Source organism: Zootermopsis nevadensis, unplaced genomic scaffold (assembly GCF_977971745.1).
Source record: "Zootermopsis nevadensis isolate Lab colony 2312 unplaced genomic scaffold, Znev_1.0 Znev_ptg000030l, whole genome shotgun sequence".
Lineage (NCBI taxonomy): Eukaryota > Metazoa > Arthropoda > Insecta > Blattodea > Termopsidae > Zootermopsis > Zootermopsis nevadensis.
Genome location: NW_028259162.1, coordinates 21085662 through 21113209, shown reverse-complemented (window position 1 = coordinate 21113209; position 27548 = coordinate 21085662). Strand labels below are relative to the sequence as shown.

At 38.4% G+C, this 27548-nt stretch overlaps 2 protein-coding genes across 9 annotated transcripts; both read left to right on the top strand.

The window, feature by feature from the left end:
• The first annotated feature begins 309 nt into the window (after nt 1-309).
• LOC110838165 (uncharacterized) lies at nt 310-12322 on the top strand. 3 transcript variants are annotated; one of them, XM_022081089.2, is made up of 7 exons: nt 310-641; nt 844-1030; nt 2007-2161; nt 3612-3728; nt 5274-5408; nt 7068-7160; nt 8700-12322. In XM_022081089.2, exons 1-7 carry the CDS (start codon nt 581-583, stop codon nt 9743-9745), a joined length of 1794 nt encoding a protein of 597 aa, XP_021936781.1. In that variant the 5' UTR covers nt 310-580; the 3' UTR covers nt 9746-12322. The 3 variants fall into 3 exon arrangements, with proteins under 3 accessions (XP_021936781.1, XP_021936782.1, XP_087214453.1); XM_022081090.2 differs by having other exon boundaries at nt 599-712; XM_087358327.1 differs by lacking the exon at nt 310-641 and adding an exon at nt 1303-1448 and having other exon boundaries at nt 902-1030.
• A 394-nt stretch (nt 12323-12716) lies between these two features.
• LOC110838166 (cytochrome b5 reductase 4) lies at nt 12717-27168 on the top strand. 6 transcript variants are annotated; one of them, XR_002545988.2, is made up of 10 exons: nt 15678-16237; nt 16316-16486; nt 17078-17178; nt 18498-18633; nt 19106-19567; nt 20814-21117; nt 22659-22748; nt 22841-23011; nt 25282-25394; nt 25794-26834. XR_002545988.2 is itself a non-coding variant. In XM_022081095.2 (10 exons), exons 1-9 carry the CDS (start codon nt 16171-16173, stop codon nt 25846-25848), a joined length of 1557 nt encoding a protein of 518 aa, XP_021936787.1. In that variant the 5' UTR covers nt 15682-16170; the 3' UTR covers nt 25849-25874; nt 26954-27168. The 6 variants fall into 6 exon arrangements, 5 of the variants coding, with proteins under 5 accessions (XP_021936788.1, XP_021936785.1, XP_087214454.1 ...); XM_022081095.2 differs by lacking the exon at nt 25282-25394 and adding an exon at nt 26954-27168 and having other exon boundaries at nt 15682-16237; nt 25794-25874; XM_022081096.2 differs by lacking the exons at nt 15678-16237; nt 25282-25394; nt 25794-26834 and adding exons at nt 12717-13769; nt 26954-27168.
• Nucleotides 27169-27548: the final 380 nt, after the last annotated feature.

Below are 27548 nucleotides of genomic sequence, written 5' to 3'. Positions count from 1 at the left end.
ATATAAAATTGTGGGTAGTGCCAAAGTAGTATATATTTTTTATTCTAGTTTGGTTTTAGACTATTGATGGTTCAAAAATCATGTTGATAAGGCTCATGTCAGAAATTCTGAAAGTTTGACATCTATGTTTTTTTTTGCTTCATATGATAGGGAACCGAGGTAATTAAAAGTATTTATTTGTTCAATAATTTTGTTGTCTGTTAATAAATGTACAGAATTTAAAAGAAAACTGAATAATCTCTACCAAGAAAAGTATAACGCCACAATAGGAATTATAAAGTCTATATTATATTGTGCTGTGCGGTGACGTTTCTTACTTATACAGCAAACAGTTTATCACTAACCAGTTCATCATCGCCTTTTGGCAAGAGAGATTGTCACGAAAGTCCCATAGAGCCTTAACGAGTTGTCTGTGGAATGCACCACCATACGGCTACCAAGATTACTGATTTCTGATAAGCGAAGTACCAAAAATAAGTCTTTTTGGGCGGTTAACTATGATTTAGACGTACAAGTTTAGAAGGCGTAGAGCGAAGAGTGAAAAAGAAAACGCCTCTAGAAGGCCTTGAGGGAATTAAATATGGCCGTGTTTATGTATATGTTGTTTGCTTTCACGCTAGTGTCGCATTTTCTGTGGAAGTGTAGGTTTACCTGTCATGAAGTAATGTGATAAATATACATAAATTGTGTTCTTGTAACTGTGGGTGCAGCAGTATGTAATTAATTTGTCGATGCTATGAACCCTAACCTCAAGATCACAAAAAAAGAAAAAATGTGATCCACTGTAATGTAATTACGAACTTTAAAATAAAGTTATTATGTGGCATTACTTTTCCTTTCTAGGCCCCGGACAACTTACTAAACAGTTATATGGATTAGAGTTTTCTTCCTCACAGTTATCCACAGGACAGCCTATTGTATTGAGAAAAGGTGATATGTTAAACCTTACCTGTAAAGTAACATCAGCAAGCAATATTTCAGTACCAAGATTTGAAATTGCAATTCATACTCCGTACTATTCCCAAAACAGGTATGTGAAATCATAAATGTTCATAATCCAAGTACTATTATACATGTTTCAGGTTGTCAAATCCTGTTAGAACACCACTCTTTGCTCAGTGCCGATCTCTCTTTAAGGCGGGGATAGCGGTAAATTGATTTCTTATGTTTGAGTGTGCTGTTATTATTGTATAGTATGCCATGGACTAAATGGACACCAAATTTGTGTGTAAAGTTCATCATACACTTGTGCTATCCATGTCTTAAGAAGAGTTATTAACATTATGTTTTTCTTCAAAATAGGCAGACAGATTGGTGTCTGCTTAATAGATGTCTGGCATAAGTCACTGTAGTTAATGGAAGGTAGAGAAAAACAACGTATGGACAAATACAAGGAGATTATGAATGACTGGAATTATGATGCCAGCTGTACATTTACATCACTTCTGGTATGGGACTTAGAAAATCTCAAGCACTTGATTCTATTGCACAGACTGTATGCTTTAACAAATATCATTAGTGTGATAAGTAGAATAGAGGGGGGTTGATTTTTGACTGACCTGTGTTATGACCAGTAGTTGTCTGTTGTACATCTCCATCATTTATCCCACCAGTAATTAATTAAAAATGTCAGGGATATCTGTGAAACATGTAATGGATAAATGAGAAGTGCTTTTAAAAGTTTGTTTGAAAATCAAGATTGAAGAGACTATGTTGAAAAGATAGGCCTTGATATGACTGTAATATTGAAAGTAATCACAAGGAAGTTGTGTGTCAGGGTGTGGTTAAGAATAGGACCCAATGGCAGGTGATTTATGTTCCATAAAAGCAAAAAAGTTTATCGACCAGACAGACAGAAGGCATATTATCAGTAGAAAGGATCAGTAGGCTGTGTGCATGAAAATGTCATAACCACTGTGTATAATATTAATTATTGTAATATGGTAATACCGGTGCTCAGAAAGAGTAATATAGGTTAGCTGATGGTCACTTGCATAATATTTCAGCATGAATAGAGTTCTACAGAATAAGGGCTACAACACAGTGAATATTGTGGTTCAGAACTTGCAAGAAAGTGATAGCGGGGATTATAAATGCGAAGCAATAAATGATGAAGAGCAGATGCAGTTCCATCTGGCGCTGCTGGTGATTGTAAAGCACAGTATGTATTCCTAAATATAATTATAACGCATGTAATTTTTTTATCACAGTTACATACTAAATTTACCCATAATTTTAATCCTTATTTCCATACCTATTGTTTTCTAGTTTAACAATACATTAACATCATTGAATGCAAACATAGGTTCATATAAAAGTATCTCATTTTCTCAGAAGCCCAGCATGGTTTTATATTTAATTGACCATCATTAGGTTAGGTTTGTATTTTATGAAAGCTGTCAGGTTTCAATCATTCCAAGAGGTGTTCAGTTGTTACAGTTGTGACACAAAATCATATAGTAGCTGTCATGTCAGGGAACTATATAGGTCAGTATTCATAGAGTCTTGTTTCATATTAGTTATACCTTAAAAACTACAATTATAATATAAAATATATACTTATACTTAAATGTTTGGTTCTTGGTAAGAAGGTCTTTAAGTCAGTACAAATTATGTTTCACTTAAACCCTTCGTACTGGATACCAAAGAAGTAGTCTAAAAATAGATTTCTTCTTGAGGAGGTGATGGTCAATTTGTGAATATTTGGAGATGCTATTTTTAGAAAAGCAGCAAGACCTAATAAAAGTAACTCCAAATATTCAGAACATTCTGGAAAGTAGAGGTTTTGCCAAATAAAACTTTGGAACAGCTGTACAGATTTCTTGGAATCTGGTATGCAGATTGTGCCATTGGAGACTCATCCAAACCCATAGTCTTTAATTTCCTGTAATTCATAATGCATAAACTTTTGACATGGGAGGATGTCTCCACCATATTAATGCCCATGATCCTGTGTGACAGTTTCATTGCATGTGATATCCATCTCTTTGCGTATAATCATACCATTGTTGTGTAGTCAAAAACCACTCTCTTTAAGTTCATCCAGTTGTTAATGTCAATGTGATGCTTTAACTTGTAAGATGAGAGGATGGTCCGTATGTTGATGCCTCCACCCATGAGCTACCACGATGATGAATGACTTCATATATGTTGCCATTATCAGTAATCATATAGACAATTTGTGCTGCCATCTGTCACTGTGATCATGAACTGTATGATATCACATCCACCAGATGACTTAAAGAACACATTTGCAACTTTTTTAACTCTGTAGAATACATTTTTCCATTCTTATTTATTTTTAATCCCTTTTATTTATGTGTTTATCTTACTTACTATTCACATGCCATTATTACTGGCAAATTCAATTACAGTCAGCTTTAGGCATTATGTAATTTTGCAAATTCTAGCCAGTGGTGTATGGTGTTTCCAAGTATATCCCTATATAAATACTCTCTCTTATGAATGTGGTGATTGGATAAGGACCATGTACTGTAAATGTCTCTTTCTGTGTGTTGCTTAGTATGTATAGTTTGGTTAAAGTAGTGTTGCTCTTATTCAAGTTAAAAATGAAGATGAAATTGTTTGAAACTGCACCTCTGGAATTTCAGAGAAATGTGGCCCACACTTTTTCCAGTGCTTAAATGGAGTGTGTATCATGAGGCGTTACTTGTGTGATGGATTCCGTGATTGCAGGGATGGAGAGGATGAGTATGAGGAGGAATGTGGTAAGCTTGTAGTTTTCAAATAATGTGTCTAGTTCTATATCAGATTAATGTTATGTGGGAAGTATATCTTTATTATGAGTGGGGATAATCATGTGGAGTGACATGTAAGCCTGAATAAATTGAATGATTGTTAACCCTTAAATTGAAATCAAAATTTTATCTCTCACAACCTTTTCTCTTTAGGGTGATATGGTTCAGTCCATTTTGGACCATTCTCAGGTTGTACAAATATTGTGTCCAAACCAAAATTATGTTTACAGTTACTAAATATTTTCATAAACCATTTCATGCACCTTATTAAATAGTGGTAGTTTGCTTTTACCTCTGTTGTTATGGCTACCTTATATCCATTATTGATTTTGAAGAATGAAAATTGTGAAGGCGACCATAAAAATAACATCTTCATTATTTTTTTTTTTAATTTTTAAGAGGTGGTTTAGTGCAGTTTAAAGTACATGTACTGTAATATTTGGTAAGAGTGTGTGTAAAAATATCTGTACATGTAGATTTCATTACATTTTACATATTTCACCAACTAGGAAGAGAAAGTTGCACATTATAGATGTTCTGATTCACTGTCTGCCATGTTCACTTTGTGATTATCAAATTGAAGTTGATGGCCCCATACAGCATCATCCTTAAGAGGGCCACCCAAATGGTGTAAAGGGGGATTACCTTTGGATTGTAAGCAGCGTGAGAATGAAGATTTGCAAATGATCTGCAGCTGTAGCTCTGAAATTTATAGAATTGTAATGCTTCCCATATGTAGACTGCTAGATTTAAGTGATTTCTACTTATGAGAGAATGTTGTCTCTTATCTGTCCATATTGTTAAAGTTCTAAACAGATTATTTCATTCTGCTCATTACCACAACCTGTAAGAACAGTGTTTTTCACTTTATCTTGCATTATCACCCAGTGCATTTGCTGCAGTCAGCCTCCGCCTATTAGCCAGATACATGTCACGGCCTCTGTACACACTTGGGGAAACAAATGTGCACCTGAACTGTGGTGCTAGAGTAATTCATTCTTGCAGTTTTCAAACTGCGTAAAGTATTTATCTTTAAATGTTGGCATGATTGCAAGTGATGAATTTGAAAGGATGCTGACTGTTTGAGATACTATCTCAGATGTACATGGAGGGACTCACAGAAATTAAGAAATGCCCTCAGTGTGGTTTGCTGGTCCCTTGGCCATGATTTTAACCCAGGAACTCCAACATGAACCAGGAATGCAGACGTGACAGACATGGGAATTGCCATCAGGGATGGCTGTAAACTCTGTTGCCTTTACAAAGAACTCGCATTTTCAGTTGAAATAAAACGTGATAGCATTTTTATTTAGATGGCTTTTCTGTGAATCTAAAAGGATCATTGTGTTATGGCATTTGTACCAACTCTTTATGGTATGATAAAATATTTGTGCATTCAGGTGCTGGGGAGAATGTTTCAACAGAGTTAATTGCAAGTGATCATGGCCACATGGTCTAGTGCTTTAGGAATGCATAGGCCTGCTAACTGCCTGCAACTTGATTTTGTTTTACTAGGGCCAAATCCATGTAAGAGCAAGCTTCACTGTGACGACCATCGCTGTATTCCGATAGACTGGTGCTGTGACACATATCATGATTCCAACTGCACTGTGAGAGTTCTGCCATCGTGTTGCCTTCAGCTGTCTAAATGTGAGTCTGAAAGAAAAACTGCTTCGGTATTTTGCGTTGTTTCTCCCTATAAAAGAGGCAAAAATGTAATTGCCAGCTCTGGTGGCAGACAGTTTAACGTCTTCATGTTTAATTGGTTTCATCCAGTTAGTTCTTCCTTTCTGTGGTTAATTTGTCTTGATTTAGAAAGATATTTTAAAATCTCTTCAGGAAACGTGTTCAGATAACTGTCATGAATTTGAATGTATGTGACTCCTGAGGTAGTTACAAGGAGAACAGACATGATGGAGTTGCTGAAAATTAAAAGGGAAAAAACAATGAACCACTATCTGAAATCACTTTTACCATAGACAGTTATAAATCACAACTTTTCAAACCTCACGTAATTCTGTAAAAGGCCTCAAATACTGTTCTGCTGTGGAATGACAGGTTGAAAATATTCGCTAGAATAATTTATACAAATTCCTGATTCAGACAAAACCAATGAAATAGATGTAAATAATATAGTTTGGGATGTTCTCAGAAGTGGTGAATTTGGAAACAGTTTGTTTTTACATTTAGTGGTTCAGAAACTGCGGCCTACAACTGAGCTTCATAAATATATTTATATTAAGCTCAGTTCTTGGAAGTGCTTTACAACCACTGTATTAAGATGTGGTTTTTATATTTTTAGACATGACCACCCCAAAGCATAACATATATGATACAACCAGCTCTCGTGGTGAATGACAACACTCCGCTGTTGTGTAAAACAAAATAAATTCATACCATTCCTTTTTGACATAGGCTGTGGATATTTTCTACAAAGAAATTAAATATGTAGAAACAGTATTGTCACATGCACCAGCTATCACCACCCCCCAGTCTCTTTGGCTGTTGTTGTCAAGGTCAGCTGGCATTGAGGGGCTGGTGATGTCACCACTATTGGAAGAGTGTAATGGAACTGGGCAGGCCTTTCCCAAAGTTGTTATGCCCCTTTTAAAAGGTGACACAGGCAGAGTGCCAAGCAGATTACCGGCAAGATAGTGGTTGATTAATGTGTTGAGTTGAGTGACAGAGAAAGCTCAGTACTATGATTATTATGACATATAGAAGACAACATTTGTATCCGGATGCACAGGATTTGTGAATCAACAGACATTAATCTGGAAATAATGAATTGTATTGTACATGATAAATTTATTTATTCTTGTCATTATTTGAAGCTTGAAACTTAAAAAGTATGGTAAATAAAATGCTTTTTTTCATCTGATGTGTATTGATGCTAGCTAACTTCCATTTAATTTCGTCATCCCCCTAATGCAGTCTCAAATTAAACCCCATATAAGAGGGAAACAGAATATGCACCATGAAAAGCCATTGTCTTTTGAAGTTTTATTACGTCATATATATAATTTTCTTTCTTTCTTAATCATGGAGAATGTCACTTTTAGCTGTTGCTTTAAAGGAATGAAAAGTGAAATGATTTTACTGACAAAATTTTAGATCACACATTGAGATTTCTAGAGCACAGTGCATTTCTACTTGAATGAGAACTTGTATTTTCCATCCCACAACACAAGCTGTAAAATTTTCTTTGGTACACTTTTAAAGTATGATTGCAAAGGATTCATTCTAAAAGTTGTATGCAAGTGGCATCTTTTTGAGTATTATTAAAAAATATGTTTTGTGTTAATGCAGCAATCATGGATCTAGATGCATACGCGAATGAACCACCACCCCAGGGTCTAAGTGATATGGGATTCCTTCAGAATACACTTTACACAGTTGTAGGTGAGTGTTACATGCCCTATATTTCTAAATAAGTAACTTAAATTTGCAGCAAGTATGAACCAGTGATGTGAGGGGATATAAGAAAAGAACAAAACAGAGCAAATGCTTAAAATCCAGGAGGGATAACATGGTCTCCGATTTGATAAAGTTTGATTTGAGGTCCTTGTAAAGCAGGGCTTATATTGTGTGATTGCTATGAGGAATTTATACCATCAAAAGATTAATGTTGACAGAATTCTTATGGGTTGGGACACCATATAGACTCATAACATTTCAGGGAAACATATTGTCTTCAGGGCTATGGTGGTGATCCTGAAGTGGAGAATGAAAAAGGGGTTAGAGGAAGGGTATGTTGGGGGGAAAGTGGCGGTCGGTTTCAGCAAAAGACTGTTAGGATCTTAAAGTGATCTGAGACATAATATGAATAGCCCTGTCTGTACCTTTTTATTATCACCTTGAGGTTTCCAAGAACAAACAAAATTTAACTGGGATACTGTTCCATAACCGCCACGGTGGTCTAGCGGTCAGAACACTAGCCTTGTAAGCCTGGGGTCCCGGGTTCAATTCCCGGTGGTGCTCAAATTTATAACTTGTGTTGGGCAAGGCCGTGGTCTAGGCATCACGGAGTTTTCCTCCGGGGGCTTCCCCAGTTTCTCCGTGGCATCCCAACAATTACTCCACTCACACACAGAAGAAGGCAATGGCAAACCACTTCTGATCATCTCTGCCAAGAATGTATATATGTATGAGCAGGTCCCTGACAACCTGAAGAGGTTGGAAGGATCCTGTTCATAATATATGGACCTGTCGTCAGACAGAACACTACAAAAAAAAAACTGTTCCATACACTCAGTATTCATTGTCAGCTATAACAAGTACTCTAATTTGTTCAAGCAAAGCAAAGATGGTAGTCAGTTGATACATTTGATTAGGAGCTGTCTCCAAGGGGAAATGCAGTGCATGGCACTGCCAGCATTGTGTAGGAGGGTTGGCTTGGGTCACTGCAAAAACATCTGCATAACATGCCAATGAACAGTAGAGATTTGCTCTCAGTCAAGACAGCTTTAATGTGAGCAGTTGGGGCTGGAGGTGCAAAATTTACCAGTGTTCAGTGGAATTAAGATATTTTTAACTTTGTATAAGTGAGTTCCTCTTGCACGTAACAATACTTCTGAATTTACAGCTAGTTTAATGGGACATGAGCCATGACCTTGAGTTCTCCACTCAAGTGATCTGCACAACGCATGGTCATGACTCATGTTCCATTGAAGTAGCTGTTCTGCAGACTGTAAATGATGCCAGTTCTTTCAATGAATACAGGAAATTTGGAAATATATATAAGGGTTATTGTGAAACTCTGGGTTTTACGAAGTAAGATTTTTCCAAAGAGACAAATACAATTTTTCTACCTTGCTCTTTCTGTCTTTATTTAAGATATAGCAATTCATGATAATTATGTGTACTCATACATGACTGTCGTAATATTGACTATTTTTTTCCTTCTGGCTGCTCCTTGTTCCTCCTCCTTCGAACCTGAAGGTTGTTCTATGGCATTCATGTTCATTGTAACAATTCTTGTTGTTGCAATTTGTCGTGTCCACATGAAACGTTCATTATTACTCTCTCGTTGCTCTGGTGCTAGGAGTGGTAACCGAGCCCCACAGCAGCACCACCACCATCATGGATTACAGCACATGCCTCTTTATGATCTAGATGTGCGGTTAAATCGTTCCCTCTATCCACATTCATCATCAGTTTCTCCACATACTGGTCTTTCGGTTACTTACAATATTAATAATGGTGTTCAGTTTATGAGGCGGCCTATGAATCCACCTCCATACTGTGAAATTGTTGCCTCTCCTCCCAGAGAAGGCCCTCCTCCTCCTTATATCTCTCACGAAAACCTACCATGTGCCGGTCCTGAAGCCAGGTCAATAGCTCACAACAGTGCGGACGACATCCCAGGTGAAAGGGACTCACTTCTGGACTCTGGAAGAGGGCTGGAGTCCATAGAAAACACACAGTTAAGAGGAGACTCTGAATATTTGAATGTACTAGCTGGAACAGTCTTCATTTCCAGTCAACAGCCCATGCAAGAAGTGGACAGAAACTGTCAGGTTGGTAATGCAATTTCATTAACAATAAACAGTGATCACGATGCTGTATTAGGTCCAGATACCATTTGTAGTTTTGGAAATGATGAAAGAGTAAGTGAACTTTCAGTGGAGAGTGGTATCAGCTGTGAGAATTTAGTAGTTGCTCCGAACGTGCCTGATGCTCATGAAATTACTCTGAACAATGTAAGTGTTCCTGACAAGTCCTCAGCCAAAACGTCAACTGCTGTCAATACAGTTTCTTGTACCACACATAATGACAGCAGTTTCAGCATGGTTTGTGATAGCCAAGAAAACCCCCTGCATTGCCTACACGATAGCTTCATTATGGTCCATACCAATTCAGCTGACTTGAATCCAAGAATATTGGGTGCAGCTACACATTTAGCCAGTGTCAAATCTACGGATACTTCTGTTCCCACTCTGACCTTGGAAAATTATGCAAGAACTAAGACTGATAGTGAAGACTGAGTGTGTGTTCTAAATTTGTATGCAGTTAGTAGATATTAGTGTGAATATAGTTAACAGGTTTTATTACATTGTGATTACTATAAAATTTATCTTACTGTTGCTGCTTTATCATATATTATCTTCCGATTGGTAACAGTACTGTTTGACCTTATGTATGTTCACATCCACTTTTACAATTTATCTGTTTTGTTACAAGTGGAATATAAACATTATTCTGTCAGAGTTTTAAGAGGAGGGTTATTCAAATACACATGGTTCAGTATGTGACTAGAGGGAGAGAATAAATACGGTGTTGAGCTGTATCAGTCATAATATGGTGCAATCTGGAAGGGCACAGTACACTGACTTTCATAGGCAGTGGAAAAATGTAACATTTCTAAATATGGGAACCTGGGTTGAGAAATGTTGAAGATCTTTAATTGTATTGAACTTTCTTAAAATGATTCCTACATGAACTTGGCGTAGTGTTCGTCTGAAATTCTTGAAGTTGTAATTATTTCCTGAAATAGAACAAATGTGACCAATCTACTTAATCTCATTTTTATTCTTCAACTATAGTAGTTACTTTTGTTTCCAACAGAAATAGAATAACTTGCTAACTCCATGGAACAGAACCTCTCTTGCAAAGCTAATAGTCACTCATTTAGGCATTGAAGTCTCTGCATTTTATGGAATCTGGGGGTTCATTACTGGTCAGAAGAGCCCAGAATGATGTAAGTTACACAAACATAAATGTAAAATAACTAAGTATCTGGAAACAACAATAACACACAGAAATGAGGTCCTTGATGAAATTAAGGATAGAACATATGGGGGTGAGTGGTTAGCATTATGCCACAGCCACACTTTACCCCCAGGAAAAAACCCCGGTACCAATTGTATAGGAGGCTGGGTGGGACCCAGAGCCAGTCTGGATGCAGAGGCTAGAGGAAAAATCCTCTGCCTCTATTGGGATTGAACCCCAATCATCCAGTCTGTTAGTAAGATGAATTATGATTGGAAAATAATAAACCATTTTAGATATATGCAAAACCTGTCTTTGTAGTGTATTTTGCCTAAATCCAGTAGTTCAGATGTCTTTTGTGTCAGGCTGTGGGTGAAGTCTTTTATTTTGTAGGCTTACAAGGGTTTGGTTTTGGTAGAAGAACTTACATGGGATTAAGGTGTGTTACATGCAATCTGTTAAATATGCATGGCAGAGTCATTACTTCTGTTAGCTTGCCTGTTGCCACTACAAGTTTTACTGTATGCCACCTTAGAAGTAATTCCCATCTTCTTCGGCCGGTGGTCATACTACTGGAAACATTCTTAGATCTTGCCATTGTAACCACTTTATCTTAGTCATAAATGTTTGCATTTTGTTCACAACACTTGGCAGAGATTCTTCTCTATGAAAATGTGACAGACTGAATGTCATGGTTCATATTTAGCATGTAGTTCACCCTGTTTATTTGAAAGGTCCTGGGTTTTTGGTGCAGATATCATGAGTTCTTCCATGGTTTTTTTCAGTCCCTCCAAGTGAATCTTTTGATAGGACATGACTGTGTTCACATTCTCAATTCTTATCTCATTTAACGGTTGGTTTGGGACATGCAGATGCAAAGTGTGGTGAAGCACGTAGAATGGTTTCTTCATATTGTGGTAACTTAAACTAACATTTATTTTGACCTTTCCTTTTGATGCATTTGCATATGTTTCAAGATGGCTTTATGCAGCTGGAAGAGCTGTTACTTTGGTTAGAAAAGGAGGAGCCCTTCATAATCACAGGAACCACAAAAGATGTGTTACAATTTCTATTTGAGGGTAACTAATATGTAATTCAGAAATTTTTCAAAAGTAGAATTTATGGGACTGCTAATAACCATCTTTGTTGAGGAGCTGAAAGTCACTCAGTAAAGAAATTCCTGACTCTATGATAGTTGATGGTCTTCATTTCAGTCTTTACATCCCCCACCCCCCCAGTAGCTGACCCACACTGAGGATGATCTTATGAAATATCCTGTTACATAGCAGATAGTATTATAAATACATTTTTGTTTGGCAGAATTAAAGTAATGACTGGCTTCATTGGTAAGTAGCTTTCTATATTTCTGTTTTGGAGTTACTTGTTGGAGTTTTTGGATTGCTGCCGACATGTCACGGATGGACGTGTCCACCAGGTGAGACATTTTTGTGCTGCTCACTTTGCATTTGTTTCAGGAATCACTGCTTTGTATACTGTTTTTATGTTTGTTGTGTACTGTGTCTTACACAAATTAAGTAACTTGCATTTTATTCTGGATCAGAAATAAAGGTTATACCATTAGACAGTAGAATTTTGAAAAGGAATTATGTTACCTAAGCTGTTAATTTAGGAATTTATCCATATTTACCTGAATTGATAGGTTAATAGGCCTACAACTGTTTGGTTGTTTCAGCCATATTCCTATGTATTCCCCTTATATATTTCTGTAAATGTTTTCATACGCATGGATACTTTATTGTTTTAATCCACATTTTCATTTTTATAGTTTTGTTTCTGTAATTTAGTTGATGTATCCTGTAAGTAATAATAAAAGGCTATAGGTAGCACACTGATGAGTCTCAACCTTTGTTAAAGGAGCTGATGGTACTAGTTGTAATACAGCACCTGTGTGGTGGAGGTAGTCTATTTGACCATGTTGAAAACTCTGCTGGTACATGTGGGTTGTTGGGACACATCGCTTTAAAAATAGGTTAGGTTAATGTGGATAAATGACATACTTGAAAGTTATATTTTATTTCAATAAATTACAACTAACCTAACCTATTTTTAAAGCGATGTGTCCCGATAACCCACAAGTAAAACTCTACTTTTCCATGGGATGCCCATTTTGTAACTACTGAAGATCTTGTTCATCGCTTATGTGGGTGGGGTAAGTACCATACGTGAAAACAGCAGCCATTGTTTTTGCAACCTAGGCATACGCAATTGGACGTAGTCATGTCCACGTGACGAACTCTTGCCAACACTCCAGTTCGTCTTTGCCGGTACATGGAGAAACGATATTTGCTGTTGGTCGTTAAAGGAAAGTCAGGGGTACAACACGCTATGTTCGGCTATTCTCTCCGGGGTTTTGAATTGTATCTCTGGTAAATATCGAATAGCGTAGTTGATCTCGTTAGGTACTAAATTGATTATTTTGATTTCGTGGCAAGCATATTTCAAGGTAGACTACTGTGCCAGAACATGCTTAGAGAAATAAAGGAGCATTACGAGTAAGCGTAGAGTAGCCGATATGTTAACTGGTATTCAAACCAAGGACCTTCATTACGAGGTACCGCTGCATTTAGTTCGCGAAGGTTTCTGGCAAATTTCTCAACTGAGATTATCAACAAAATTTAGTACTGTTGTTGAAAAGGAGTGGTGCATTTCTCATACCCCTGTGGGCTGCGTTTTGAATTTGTGAACTCTGCACTGAGTGTGCACGAAAAGATTATGAGTAATTCTTGCAGCTATGTAGTCAGTCTTAAAAACAACTTCGTATTACGTGTGTTAAGGCAAGAACAGTTTGGTTGCACAAGAGCTGGGTATTGTGTGTTGTATTTCGGGTTTGTATGTGGTAGGGAGATATGCTCGAGAAATTTTTCGGTGACTAATGTTAGGTTAGGATTCGGAGTACAGTGACAGAAATTCTAGTGACATTTCATCATTATCGTTTTTAAAATAATAATTATGAATGTTCATGTCTCCACACTGCGTGTAACACGGCAACTGACACACTTTGAGGCTGAGATTTTGTGTAGGCATATCTAAAAAAAAAAAAAAAAGGTAACGTGCACGAAAACTTGTTTCACGAAATAACCCAAGTCAAATACAATGTGCTGCTTATCCCCAGTGTACTATCAATGAGCGAATGAACTTATGTTAACTCCTTTACGTTAGTGCTGCAGCAAGTTTTCTTCTACATCATTCGAAGCAAATGCTCAGCTACGTGTGTATGGTGGTCTGACAGAAAAAGTGTTAAACAGGAAAGATTGCTTTTCAAAAAAATGCTTAAACCAGGTAAGTCTCTTGTTCATAACCTCGTGGACAATACTGTTGTGTTGTAGTAAGTGTAGTCATTTTGTTCTTGGACAAACACATATGCTGATAAATTGTTTGATTTGATATTAATGTCTTTACTGTATTTAGAAGCAACAGGTTAGCCACAGGTGACTATTGTAGCAAGGTCAATGTGCAAATCATGGTACAGTTCCACACAGTGCCATGTTCTAGTTCAAATGCTCCAAAGTGTTTAGGTTTAAATTACCAGAATAAGACCTTTGGTGTAATCTGTAACTTTATTCTGAGTAGTAAATGCCATGGAATTGGAAGAGTTCTTGCTATGTACATTAATTGGATTGAACATATTAATGATGAAGTGTTGTTTAAATTTATAATTTGTAATCTGCAAGTATGAAATGTGCACCTCTGCCCATATTGCTGTTCATTATGTTCCACTGTAAAATTTGCTGTCCATTTGATTATGTAGGAAAGAAAATAAGAGCTGTTGTACAGCAAGTCACAAAGTGTATCATGGATACTGAGAAACTGTGGTCATTTGTATGTAAAGCTCATTAAATTTATGATGAAAGCTGTGTTAACTTTTTGACATACTTAATAACAATGTAAAAAATGTGTTATTTATTAAAGTCTTTTCAGTTATATTTCATAATGACATTGTGCTGATATTTTGAAGTCTTTCTTTGAACAAGAACAGTAAAGCCATATATAGATCTGCTTTGGATGCTGTGTTCCAGGCTTTTTAAATTGTTGTGTATTCCTGAACGTAATCTACATTATGCACATAATTTTTTCACATTTACCTGGATTCCATGTACATGAAGACAGTTCACTTTTTGGCACTGATTGCAAAGTCATAAAAATACAGTAGCTGAAGTTCCATCTCCTAGATGGTGTACTTTCCCATTCTCATTTTATCCTGATAAAAAGGGGAGTAAATTATGATAGGATTATTTGGATAATATTTCAAATGTTAAAGAGAAAACTTATGTTATAAAACCAGAAGGGGAAGTATCACTTGGAAGACTTCAAGGTATAGATGTATTAACATGGGTCTTAAGGCAGTGGAGTTTGAACTAAGTCATCTTACCTAGCTTACAGTGCCGTAACAGGCTTACACACATGGTAATAAATGTACAAGTTCTTAAAAAGAAAGGGAGCTTCTTGGCTAGCTCAGGAACTATCATCTTATCAAGAAGGGCAGTTCTTAATGGGGCAATAAATCTAATGTCATTCATTGCTGAATTACAGTCCAGCACCATGTTTTGTGTGTAGAAGAAGGGTGCCTAATTTGGGGAGGTGTGATATTTTCATGAAGTAGATGGAGACACCTAATGACAAATGTGATAAACTGAAGTTGAAAGAACATGTCATATTTTTGACTGCCTGCCCCCACTTCCACTCTTATCTTTGTTAATAGTGATGTTTTGTTTCTGTTGCTGTCGGGAATCAATATTTTGGTCACAAGTCCAGCCAGCCAGTTGATGTCGATGCTGGCCTTTGGGTAGTAGCACTGTTTGGACTTTGGTTGGAAACATTGGCATCTCCAGGCTATTTCATATTGAATTAACAAAGCTTATAACCACACATACGTGCTATAACCCATCACAAGCCTGTTTCAGTTATTTCAGGAGACTGCCATTTAAACCTTTTAAAAACTGGGTCAAATTTGCCCCAGAAATTTGTTTCTGACAGAGCTGAATCTGGACTTGTTTAAATAGCACAAGCAGTAAATTTTCAAATTATGTTTAATAAAACTTCAGTAGCCTACCAAAGTCCATTACATTAAATTTTCACCTTGAATTTTTCAACAAACATTTTTAAAATTCTGAAGGAAAAAAACCAATGTTGCAGGTTAATACCTGCCCAACACACTGAAAATTTGAAAACAGAATTCTAAAAACATTTCAATGAATTAAATAATATATTAATTGGTCACTATACACAATCTGCATTTAAGCCTTCTGTGTTGATTTCCGTAAGTAATTATTTCATTCCCACATTCGTCACACTTCTGTAGCGATAGTCTACATGTCGTGTTTACTGTTTCCAAATATTTCGTACTTTGCGTACACTTGAGAAATGTGGAATATGTCGTCATAATTCCACGTATCACTCGCAATAAGATATTGTATTCACAAAAATGAACTACAGTCTTTCATTCTGCTTTACAATAGTTTCAGCGGGGAAAAAGACCCTGCCATTTTTCATACGTTCCAATAAACTGGAAAATCATGTAATACTTCACATTTATCTTGAAACGTACTTGAAATATAGTTCATATTAGACAAGTCGTTTTAGTTGTTACAAGCTACTTGGCTATAGTGTGAACGAGGCTTGAGTATAATTCACCCCTTGCAAATAGTAAACAGTACAGGATCGCGGCGGATATCGATTATCTATGATCCCAACCATGCCGTGGTATGGTTGCTGTACTGCGATAGCTCCAAAATGCGATGGAACAGAGAGTAGGTAGTCAAGAGATCTGGTCCTGTTTGCTTAGACGTCGGAAACGCGCTTGCAAAATGTTGATCCCACTGTTTCAGAGAAGCCCCGAAATAAAGTGGCTCTGAAACCCGGTCATTCGCTTATGGACTGGGTCAGGCTCAGTCACTCTGGTGTGGATCTGACGGGGGTGGGCGGTGTGCTTCAGGATGTGACTCCAAAACAGCTGGCCGCACACAGCAAGAAAAACGATGCCTGGATAGCAATTAAAGGTAAAATGATCGCACTCACGTGATGACGCTACCCTTCCATTTGCAGTGACGTTTCATATTTGCAGCATGCTTGTGAGACTGTGAGTGTGTTGGTAGCATACTCGGTATTGCTCTGTATACATACCAACAGCATGTGTGTTCAATAAAATCTTCTCAGGCTATCAGCTGCGTTGGTTGATTAAAAGAAGAATCCAACGTTTCAGGGACTATCTCTGCCCCAATCATCAGGGTTCTGATGTTGGGGACCAATTGATGCGGCTGATTGCCCGAGAAGATTTTATTGGGCCATGTCACCACGAAAGCTTAAAATCATACAGCATGTGCGTTGTGTATACATGCATTAACGTCAGCTTGTCCGCATATTGACTGTGCATCCATGGCATCTATTGGTGGCACACACTTGATGACTGCATGTACATAAAACGTATTAGGGATAGAATAAGTTTGTTTAAGCCTTGAAAGTATATAAACATTTCATTCAGCCCAAATAAGGAAATAAACCATACCTTAATGTCCTAGTAGCTGCTTCTCCCTTGATACTGTTTACACGTCACTGTTCAGAGTTATATTGAGGTGCTTGCTTGCTTCCAGGTAGAGTTTACAATGTGACACATTACATGAACTTTCATCCAGGTGGCGACACAGAGCTGATGCGAGGTGTGGGTCAAGATGGCACAACCCTCTTCAGTCAGGTTGGTCTCGTTACTGGGTCACTTGAGGCAGTACAGAATTTTTCTTGAAATTTGTTGTTTCATGAGACCATCGCATAGGTGGGAAGTTTATGCAGTGAGATTTTTAGGCAGGGTGACTGTTAAGTGAGCTTATGCTGAATGGGGTGTTAATTCAACTATGGATTACAGGCTGGCACACTCATTTCTTTTGAACCTCATGTCGCTTTAACTCCTGCTACCGTACTTGGCCTCGGTCATGTTATTTCTGATTTCAAAATGAATGCATGGAATGTAAATTGGAGCAGAGTGTTGATGTACAATACCTAAGTAAAAGGTGATTCTACGGGGAAAGCAAAGAGAATAATATGTTGTAAGTTTCAGAATGTTGCAGTTTTATAAATTAAGACAGAATTAAATGTTAGTTTTGGGTATTCTCCTTATAAGTTCCTCAGATGCATTGAGTGGAAGGATAGGAGGCTGGGTAGGCCCCAGAGCCAGTCTGGACACAGAGGCTAGAGGAAAAATCCTCTACTCCCGTAGGGGATTGAACCCCGGTCGTCCAGTCCGTAGCCAGTCACTATACTGACTGAGCTACACCGGCTCGTGGTCCCATTAGTGATTGCATTTCTATAGAGACATAGACTCACCCCAGGATAACAAAAAGAAACTTGACTGCTACATCTGGTTTCATGTAGTAAGAGTATCCACATGCGCTATGTATTGCAGCTTTTATGTGACATACATTTTAGGTAATGTCAACCTCAGTGGACTAGTGGTTAGCATGCTCGCCACTGGACCCAAGGTTCGCGGGTTCAATCCCGGCCGAGGTCAATGGATTTTTAAGAGTGATAAAAATCCGTAGCACAACTTTGGAGGGGAAGTAAAGCTGGTGGTCCCATGTCGTACATTTACGGCATGTAAAAGAACCTTACGTGCATGATACGAGATGTTTCTTAAAAACAAATTCAGCTGCCATTTCTCACCCAAGTCTCCTGATTAACTGCTAGATGGCTCTGGCAGTCAAATCAGGATTGAGTAGAAATTGTGCAGAGTCAGTGGGCTAGTCACTCACTACGCTTAAATGCACACTTTAAGAAACCTCCAAAAAAGGAGGCGGCGAAAACCCACAACCGGTTTGTAGAGCCAAGTGACAACAACAAGAACCACTTTATAGGTAATGTTTGCAAACTGTTAGGTTTCGCAGTTCATGGTTCTGATGTTGTATTCTTTGTGATGAGCTCTATAGTAACAGTGTTCCTGCTCCCTGTGGGAAATGTTTTGTTTCTTCCAGAGTTTTATATTTGACCCTTTAAGTCACATGCTTTTCTTTTATTGTACAGATCCATCCATGGGTGAACTTCGAATCACTGCTGCAGAAGTGTCTTGTGGGCCACTTAGTGTCACATGAAAGCACAGGGGCATCACCTGTCCTGAACAAGGCCACAAGATTAATTGGGAAACTGTTCACCAAGAGAGGTAGGCCTTCATTCAACTATGTCATGGTATCCTATCTTGCGGCGTACTCTGATTCAGGGTAAGTTATTGTGGAGAAGGTGGAATGGGGCAGGTTTTCTGCTAAGCTGCTGCCAGTTATCATTCAAGGAATGGTCCATACTCTTCCTAGCAATTGGAACTGCATCATGGATGCTACACCTTATAAATGAATATCTTCACCTCATTGGGTGGGCAGTAAGACTGACTTCTTGGATATTGTATCCTGCAGTTTGACGTAAGTTTACTGACGTTTTTCAGAGGCGCTTACTGGCTTTCGTCAGGGATGATGAGTTCGGCAAGAACCTCTGAAACTTCGGTAAACTTACGTCAAACACGCAGCACATCATCCTAGGAGACGGTCAACTTCATACTTGCCACCATGAGATCCTGAAATGTAACCAGTAAGATTATAATTCGAGACCTGTGGCAGCAGTGTGTCTTTGCCTGTTTATAGATCCTCAAGAGAAGACAGTGTCAATGAAATGGTTTCAGCAGCTTGCTACAGTGAGTCTGCAGTTTTTCACACGCGGGGATTTCCCCCAGACTCGAGTGATGCTATTCAAAAGCCACAGGGACCTTACTGTGAACCTAAAGCTGGGGAATGTCATCCACACGACGCACGTGTTACTAGAGGACAGTGCCTTGTGGCCCTGCAAGGTGAGGACCAACTATGAAAGTGGTGTGGTGGAGGTGTGTCTCACCAAAGCGAGCCCCAACATGTGGCACAGATTGGGTGAACCTCAAGAAGATGATGGACAGAAGAAGGAGATGCTGGAGCAGCTGTATGACCCCATGGAGGTTGTGAGTGTGTCCAGTGTGACCCACAACACCAAGCTAATTGTACTGCGCCACAAACACAATATCATGGATACCATTCCCATCGGCTGCAGTGTGCCAGTGCTTGCCAACATTGATGGTAAGGTATTGTGTTCTTTTTTATGAAAATTTCAATATATAGGAAAGAAACCAAGCGTAGCATTTAACCTTTGTCATAGAAGAGTAGGGAATTTAGATATATATATATATATTTAGATATATATATATATATATATATATTCCTGGATCTATTTCCATATTCCTACTAAATACTTTTCTATGTAATTATATTTGAAATAAAATATATTTCCATTATAATCTTTAATATAGTCAGGGCTCTGTTAAAGGAAAGGAGAGTTTTATAATTTCGAAGAGATACACGAATACTAAAATTCCTTCCTTCTTTTCATTTTGTTTTGGCAGAAACAAGTGCTAGGAATTGCCAATGTATTGTCCTTTGCTAGGTATAGAAAACTGCACTTGGACACTGGGACTGTGGGTTTGAATCCCACTCAAGGCATGGATGTTTGTCAGTGTCTTTTTGTGTTGTGCGGCCCTGTGTACAGGTGGAGGCCTTTTGACTGGCTGATCACTCATCCGAGGAGTCCTACCAGATGTCTAAATAGATCAAGAAAGCTCTGAAAGGAGACCCCTACGCTCCACATAGGAATGAAAAGGGTAGAGAAAGAAAGAAAAGTGTAGAAAACCAAAAAATGTGTGACATGAAAGTTATAAATCTCAATTAGATTTGTACTTTATATCATATATGTACCAGTTTTTCATATCATGTACTATTTCTGAGAAGAATTATGAAGTTTGAGTTGAGCTTCAGATAAAATGGAGGTTGAAGATTTCTGTCTTCTGGGTTGTTGCGCTGTGTAGTCTGGACGAGTTAACCAACGTTTCAGAGGTCATACTGCCTCCGTCATCATTGGTTAGCATCGACCAGACTACGCAGCGCAATAACCCAGAAGACGGAAATCTTCATACTCACCGCTGTGAAAACCTCAAATCTTACAAAATAGAGGTTGTTTTACCAGTTCATACCAGAATTCTTTTTGTGTAGATTGTGATACCAGATTGTATTGAAACCTGTTGATTAGTTATGAAGATGGAAAATGCAGATAAACTGATTTGATCTCACCTTTATTTGATTATTTTGTCATGCAGATTATTTGAGTGGTGTGCAGAAATAGGTTGCAACATTAAAATCATGTCCAGTGGATTGCTCTGGTGATTTGGTTTGGACCTTCAAGGTCTATTACCAAGGAGTTTGTTTCATTACTTAGATGTTCTGATAATTAATTTATTTTTGCATTTGGTATTCCCTTCACTTCTAATAACAGGTGTAGATGTGGTGCGTTGTTATACGCCAGTGACCGCAGCGCTCGATGAGAAATTCCTGCCGCCTGGCTGGAGTGAGGACTGCTTGTGCCTGATGGTGAAACAGTATCCTGAAGGTCTGATGAGCAGATTCCTGTGTAGCCTGAAGTTGCAGGATACCGTGAATGTGGGTCAAGCCAGTGGGTCGCTAAAGTTGTCCATGATGGGTGGGAGAACCAAACTGTGCTTGATGGCTGCTGGCTCAGGCTTTACGCCTATGGTGAAGCTTATCATCTGGGCCCTCAGCGCTGGCAACAAGAAGAAATTGTGAGTAGTCTAGCAAAATTGCTGTTGTTTTGTGACAATATATGATGATAACCTTGTAATACTTGTTAAAAGTGCTTGAAGTAGCTCATAGTAGAGCATTTTGCCATCACTATAGGTGAAATGAAGTTACAGAACATAAGTGTTCCTATTTTATGAGTTTTGTGTCAGCGCATTACACAGACGAGTGTCATGTGGTATATTTTATGAACGTCTCTGCCTTTGGTTAAGTTGCTAGGTGGTCACAGTTGTTTTTATAGTGAACAATGCAATGTATGCCCACAACTGTTTGATTGCTTGGCAGTTGTTTAATTCGTAAAGTAATCAGGGCTGTGACAGTGAATTTTTAAAAGATATGTGATGTACAATTCTTCGGCACATTCGTTATCCTCCCCTCTCGTTTTTTTCCAATGTATCTGCCTGCCTGTGCGTATATGTAGATGTGTTAGTCTGCATGTGCATTAGGGAAGTTGTCATAATGCACAAGATATTTTATCATTTGAGGACAGTTTACTTCAATGAATGATGAATATTTAGTGAATCGTTAAGGCCGTGGAAATAATTATCCTTGGTCACCTTCTTTAGACATCTTTTTCTGAGAATATCTATTGATTTGTGAGGTTTATGTATTTAATCACACTTTCTTCATCTGCCTCTGTCGAGGGTATAAATTTCAGAATGTCGGAATACAAAGCCTCCGCCGTGGTTCAGAGTCATCTCTGTCAAACATATTTGAACTGATTTGGTGGAAGAACATTTTGAAAATTTCTTTTATTCTGGCCGTACAGTGTGAATTTGTTTATATGTAATTCTGTCCATACCAGGAGCAGCAGATGTCTGGTAATTGTTACATCTAGGCAGAAGGGTATTTTATTGTTCAAGTGAACTTATTTGTTTTGACGTAAATACGTCTATACGGAAGGGTCATTCAGCAAAAACAGCGTTAGTTACGAAGATGTGTAAGATCCAGCGCTGAGTCACCTTTAAACGTTCATTCCTCAGGAATGGTAAGAGTAAGGGTAATGTAACCAATATGTAAAATGATCAGTGAATAAGGCCCTTTAAGAATCTGTAATGTATTTTATTGTAATTATAATTGTTTATACATTTATTGTAATTTTAATGAACCAATGTGTACAATTTTCATTGCATCTGTCGCGTTAAGTGCCCACCTCTCGAGAACCGTAAGAGATGGATCAGGACATATTGCGTACGAAATATGTATTATCTATTGATCTTTCCATATCTGTTTTCAGATTTTACATACCACAAATGGTTTAGGTTTTACAAACATTTATTTATACAAATAAAGGCGCATCACACTTCACGCTACTGCTGCGTTTGCGTATTTACGTCAGATTCTCCGGAACCGTGGTTCCACTGTCAATTTTTATGCATTGCAAAAGGACCGATGGCTGCGTAGTGCATGGAAAAGGGGGGGGGGGTGTTTGTTTTATTTGTAGAAATTCTGCAGAGATGTTAAATAAATGATTATACCATGAAGTTCCACAGTCGTTACATTGTCTATGAAATATTTGTTCCAGCCAGGAAGTGTGCCTTCTTTTCTTTAATATGACAAGCAGAGACATCTTGTGGCAGGATCAGTTAGACAGACTTGCAGCCACAGATGCAAGGTATGTGGGCTTTCTCTCTGTGTCATGTTTGAAGGACGAGGCTGTCAGGATTGTGGGAGACAGGTGTAATGATGTTGAAATGTTGGCTACAGATTCTCTGCTGCATATGTATTGACGGCACCAGATGACGACTGGTCAGGGCTGACGGGCCATCTTAATCTGGAGATGTTGCAGACCGTGGTGCCTAGCTTTATTGAACAAAAGACTCATGATACCTTTGTGTGTGTCTGTGGTCCTGATTCATTCAGGGAGTCAGCCATGAGGTAAGTACTTGAATAAATTTTTCTTCAGGGAACATGGGCCTAATGATGAATCTTGTTGCATTGTGGGAAATGCTATAAAGAGATGTGGATGTTATTTAATCTTAACATACAGTTTTAATTGACACTTATAAGGGGACACTGTATTAACCCTTCAGCGTGGGAGCATTTAAATCCCAAGTCTATACCGTGCTGTGGGAGGAGTTTCTGCTTGGGGATTTAATTTTGAGCTGAAAGTGCATCATTTTACTTATATGGGCACAACTTCCCTAATAATTGATGAATTTTAGTGAAACTTTTGAACAAAATGTTCACAACACACTATGCTTTATAGAAAGGTAAAAAATTTACCTTAAAAGTTGAGTTTTGTGTGGAATATCTTGAAACAGCCACACTCGGTAAACTGCTCCCACATTGTTCACCGTCATTGTATTCATTTTCAGATTCGTCACATGTAAGAAATTCACGAACAGGTAAATCATCGATTACACTTGATTCATCATCTGAATCGAACACGCTACTTTCGGAATCAGTGAGAGGTTCGTCTACACTTCTAGCAATGTCTTGAGGAGACAAAAAACGCCTGCTACTCGAAGCCATATTCACGGCTGACTGACGGCAGATATGTACTATAGAATTCTGTTCTTACCAAGGGGAGAACAGAGAATGCATTGACTAAGGTCGTTGACATCATATACCGTTAGAAAGGTTGGAATGTGTCCCACACAGCCGTCGAAACCTTAAATATATTACTCCATTTGTCTTCCCTAGAGAGAGCCACAAAGCAGAGGCTGAATGCAGTTGAGTTCAAAAATCGATCTATGTTTCAAAGTCGAAAAACACTGGTAAAATCGATCTGTCAGAGTCATGTTATATATCAATTGATAGCCAGATTCTTTCTCTACACGGCTACTGGAGCCAGAATACATAAAGTACAAGGTCAGTCGCTACGTAGAAGGAGAAATCTTAGCGCGCTTTGTGCGAGCAGTGTTCGGCACTCCACGCCATGGGTCGACTACGTCATGACGAGCGATGTTCGGCACTCCACGCTGAAGGGTTAATTTGATTAAACATGAAAACCCTATCCATCGTTCCCTGAACTGTAGTTTTCCCGGATGCATAGTCTGTTTTGTTCAGTCCCTGATAAGTCCCACATAAAATAATGTTACATTTTCTCGCTTTTATCATTCCTCGAACCTTTTATCATTTTTAATGCTTTCCCGCAACTGTTGTTTTCCCGTATTCATTGTTTTTATTTTTCTCCCCGTCCAAAACGATGCATCGAGGTTTCACTGTACTATAAGCACAACAGACTTTTTCTTATTGTGGACACTCGCCTGATTTACATCTTTCCAACTTGTTTTGAACTCTGTTCCCCATAGTTTCAACACTGCAGATGATTTTACAATCTTTGTAGTGATGCCGGTCATGTGAAACATGACAGTCATTTAGAGATGATTGGGACTTTCCTGTAATGTAGGTTGAGAGATGATGATGCCGCATAATTCCACTTCGGCATTCCACGTGCTCCCCACTGAGGTCAGTGCACTGTTGCCATTTTTCTGGTAACTTCTTGTTGAATGCAGCAAATTAGTCATTGGGAATAGCACACACTGACTTGTAGACACTGCTGTCCAAGCTGTCATAGTTGGGAAATCGGCTGCTGCACGATGGATCTTTCATCTTGTCAGACGGCCTATAATCTGAGGGGCCAGATGTGGTGAATGAGATGTACCTGGTACTATATTGAATTCAAGGGACACCAGCGTCTGTGTTATTTGGTGACTCGTATGGAACGTGACATTGTCGTGGAGCATCAACACTTTTTATACGCCTATTTGTCTTTGTGCCATTGCCGGATTCTCCGACAATGATTGGTTGATGCCGCAGTAAATGTCGCACACTCGTCCTCCATGATCTTCTTGGAGACACGCTGCACGTTTGTCGGTGCTGACTCAATTCTACACACTCTTGATTCTGCTATTGAAGGCCACAAACCATTGGAAGACTTCTGCAGCTAGGTGCTGCTTTGCCACAGCCCACCCTGTGCCGTCGGCAAATGTCAGAAGCTCGTACTTCTTCCTTGCACAGGTCTAACGTTGCCCATGACAGTTGCTGTCAGTAACATGTCCGCTGATGCAACTGATCTTATGAAATTAACTTGCTGCAGGACACTGCCACCTACTTGCATAGTGAATGGTATAATACAGTGTTGCCAATAGTCCGTCGTATCTGAACAACCTTAATTTTTAGTAAACTTTGTCTCATTCCAGAAATTTTTGCCCTTTGGAACTTGGAATGATTGCCCATATTCTTTGGGATTCTTGAGGGTCTTCTGGTGTCTTCAATGTTCATAAATTCTTCCTGCCCTGGAACTTTCTTTCTGGTACATAATTCCAGTTTTAAATTACATTTTCAGTAACCACTTTGCTAAAGTATTCCATATGAACCACAGACTATTCTGTTACTGCAGATGATGAACTCTGATTCATTAGTCAACGGAAATTATTTTGTTGCAGAAAGAATTTTAACTTGCCAAATTTTGTGTAGTAATTTGAGGTTGCAATTTTAGTTCACATGAATACAGTATTTAGTTGGCCTCTGTTTTCACATAATTTTAAATTAAAATAAATGGTGAACTTACTTTAATTTATCCACTTGTTTTGATGCTTAAATATTGCATCCTTGGTACTGCAGATAATCTCCTATGTCTGTACTGCAAGATGTCATGAACCATATGTTTCAAAGGATTGGTGATTTTTCAGAACCGAGCATTTTCTTACAGGTTACTGGGGGATATGGGCTATCCGGAGGACTTCTACTTTGTCTTTCAAGGCTGAGTGTCATCACAAGTCATATATCCCTGGTGAGTTCACAGTGGCATTCTGGATCGTTGGTCATGTGACAGTTTTTTGGGCCACATTGCCTGGTAGGAGTAGTGCCAACCGTCATACCTCTTGGGATATCAGACGATGGTAACATTAGAGGAAGAGGTTAAGAAATGGATTGAAGCGGTGATGATGGCATGTTGTCATCTGTCCTGAACATGAAGGTGAGCTTGGTTTTTGTTGAAGAATGCAGGAACGATACCTTCACAGAGATGGCTCCAGTCCTGGTCTCGGCCGACTGATGTCACTATCGCCTTACAACCTGCATGCTGGCAGTCGACAACTCTGCGATCTTCTGTGCTCTACAGTCTGGCAAGGGACATACTTTGCAACAAAGTGACATTAAAATTGAAGTACCTATAATGGTTCAGAATAAAATCATTGAGAGACTTTGTCCTCATCAGTCACTGGCTGCCTTCTGAAGGAAACCTGGCATATCACTTGTCTTGAGGACTACTCGCCACCTAAAATACATGATCACCAGGGTCAGTCATGTCAGAGGCATCCAGGGAGCAAAGTACCATTTTTAAATAACTATCTTCATGGTTCAAAGTTCTTCAGAAGCTGACAGTCACTCAGTTGAGAAATTCCCTGATGACAGAGGCAGCACAGACCTCTGAAACGTCAGTGAACTTCTCCCAGACTACACGGCACAACAACCCAAATTTCCTGTCATTTATGCAGTCCAGAGGTTCATTAGTTTGTTCTCAAGTGTCCGCCACCATTTCCTGCTCCGAGTCGGATGAATCCTCACCCTTTCACCCTATTTTCGTAAGATCGGTTTTTAATATTATTTTCTAGTTATGTCTTGTTCTTCTTAATGGTCTCTTCCTTTCAGGCTTGCCATCCAGAATTTCTTATATCCCATATGCCTACTGCATGTTTCTTGATTATTGTAAATAATTAAACTATCAATAAAATAACCTTGTAAAAATGTGTATTATAGTAGTGCAGTTATTATGCAGAGTGATGGAATTTAACATTTCCATTAGAAGAGCAGTTAAATTTTATTAGAAGTGCTGTTTGAATAGAATTTAATGTCTCTTTATTTATACAGAAGCTGTTATACTAGGCATCGAGGGAACCAGAACAATCCATCCATTTCAGGATCCAAGAATAAATGAAAACAGCTGATGCCATATCTTTTCTGAAGGACATATACAACATTGTACATAAATAAATATTTAAATAGATTTTTATTAACATGTTCATAGCAACGTACAGAGGGTGGAAAAGAAATTATGTATTTAATTACACGTGCAGCCATATTTATTTTGCATTATTAATTCTTTGGTGTCTGTTAAGGACTTAGTTATCTTACTGAGTGGTGAGTGGTATACTTTTGTGTCATTCAATCCTGTACAGGTTAAAGCAGATCAAACATTTTTGATGTCATTTGCATGTAATTATAGAACTTCTCCAGGTCAGATGTCATTTGAATTAAGTTCTCTAACGTAGTTTAATTGTCCCTGTTCGGAAGAAATGGATGAACCAAATGCCTCCTCCTCTTAGTATGTTGCTTATACAGAAATTCCGAAATCGTAAGTGCACCCGGTTTAATAACGTCATTCTCTTCATGACTTTGGAACTAAGGATTTTCTGATGTCTTGTTTAACCATTTTATGTCGTACCTTGGCCAACAGTTGTGTGTC

Coding starts and splice junctions, on each gene's coding strand:
- LOC110838166 (XM_022081093.2), top strand. CDS start 16,171: ATGATCCCAACCATGCCGTGGTATGGTTGCTGTACTGCGATAGCTCCA. Junction 17,179..18,497: donor GCACAACCCTCTTCAGTCAG/GTTGGTCTCGTT, acceptor TTTATTGTACAG/ATCCATCCATGGGTGAACTT. Junction 22,749..22,840: donor CTTGCAGCCACAGATGCAAG/GTATGTGGGCTT, acceptor TGTTGGCTACAG/ATTCTCTGCTGCATATGTAT.
- LOC110838165 (XM_022081089.2), top strand. CDS start 581: ATGGCCGTGTTTATGTATATGTTGTTTGCTTTCACGCTAGTGTCGCAT. Junction 642..843: donor GTCGCATTTTCTGTGGAAGT/GTAGGTTTACCT, acceptor TTTCCTTTCTAG/GCCCCGGACAACTTACTAAA. Junction 2,162..3,611: donor GCTGGTGATTGTAAAGCACA/GTATGTATTCCT, acceptor CTGGAATTTCAG/AGAAATGTGGCCCACACTTT.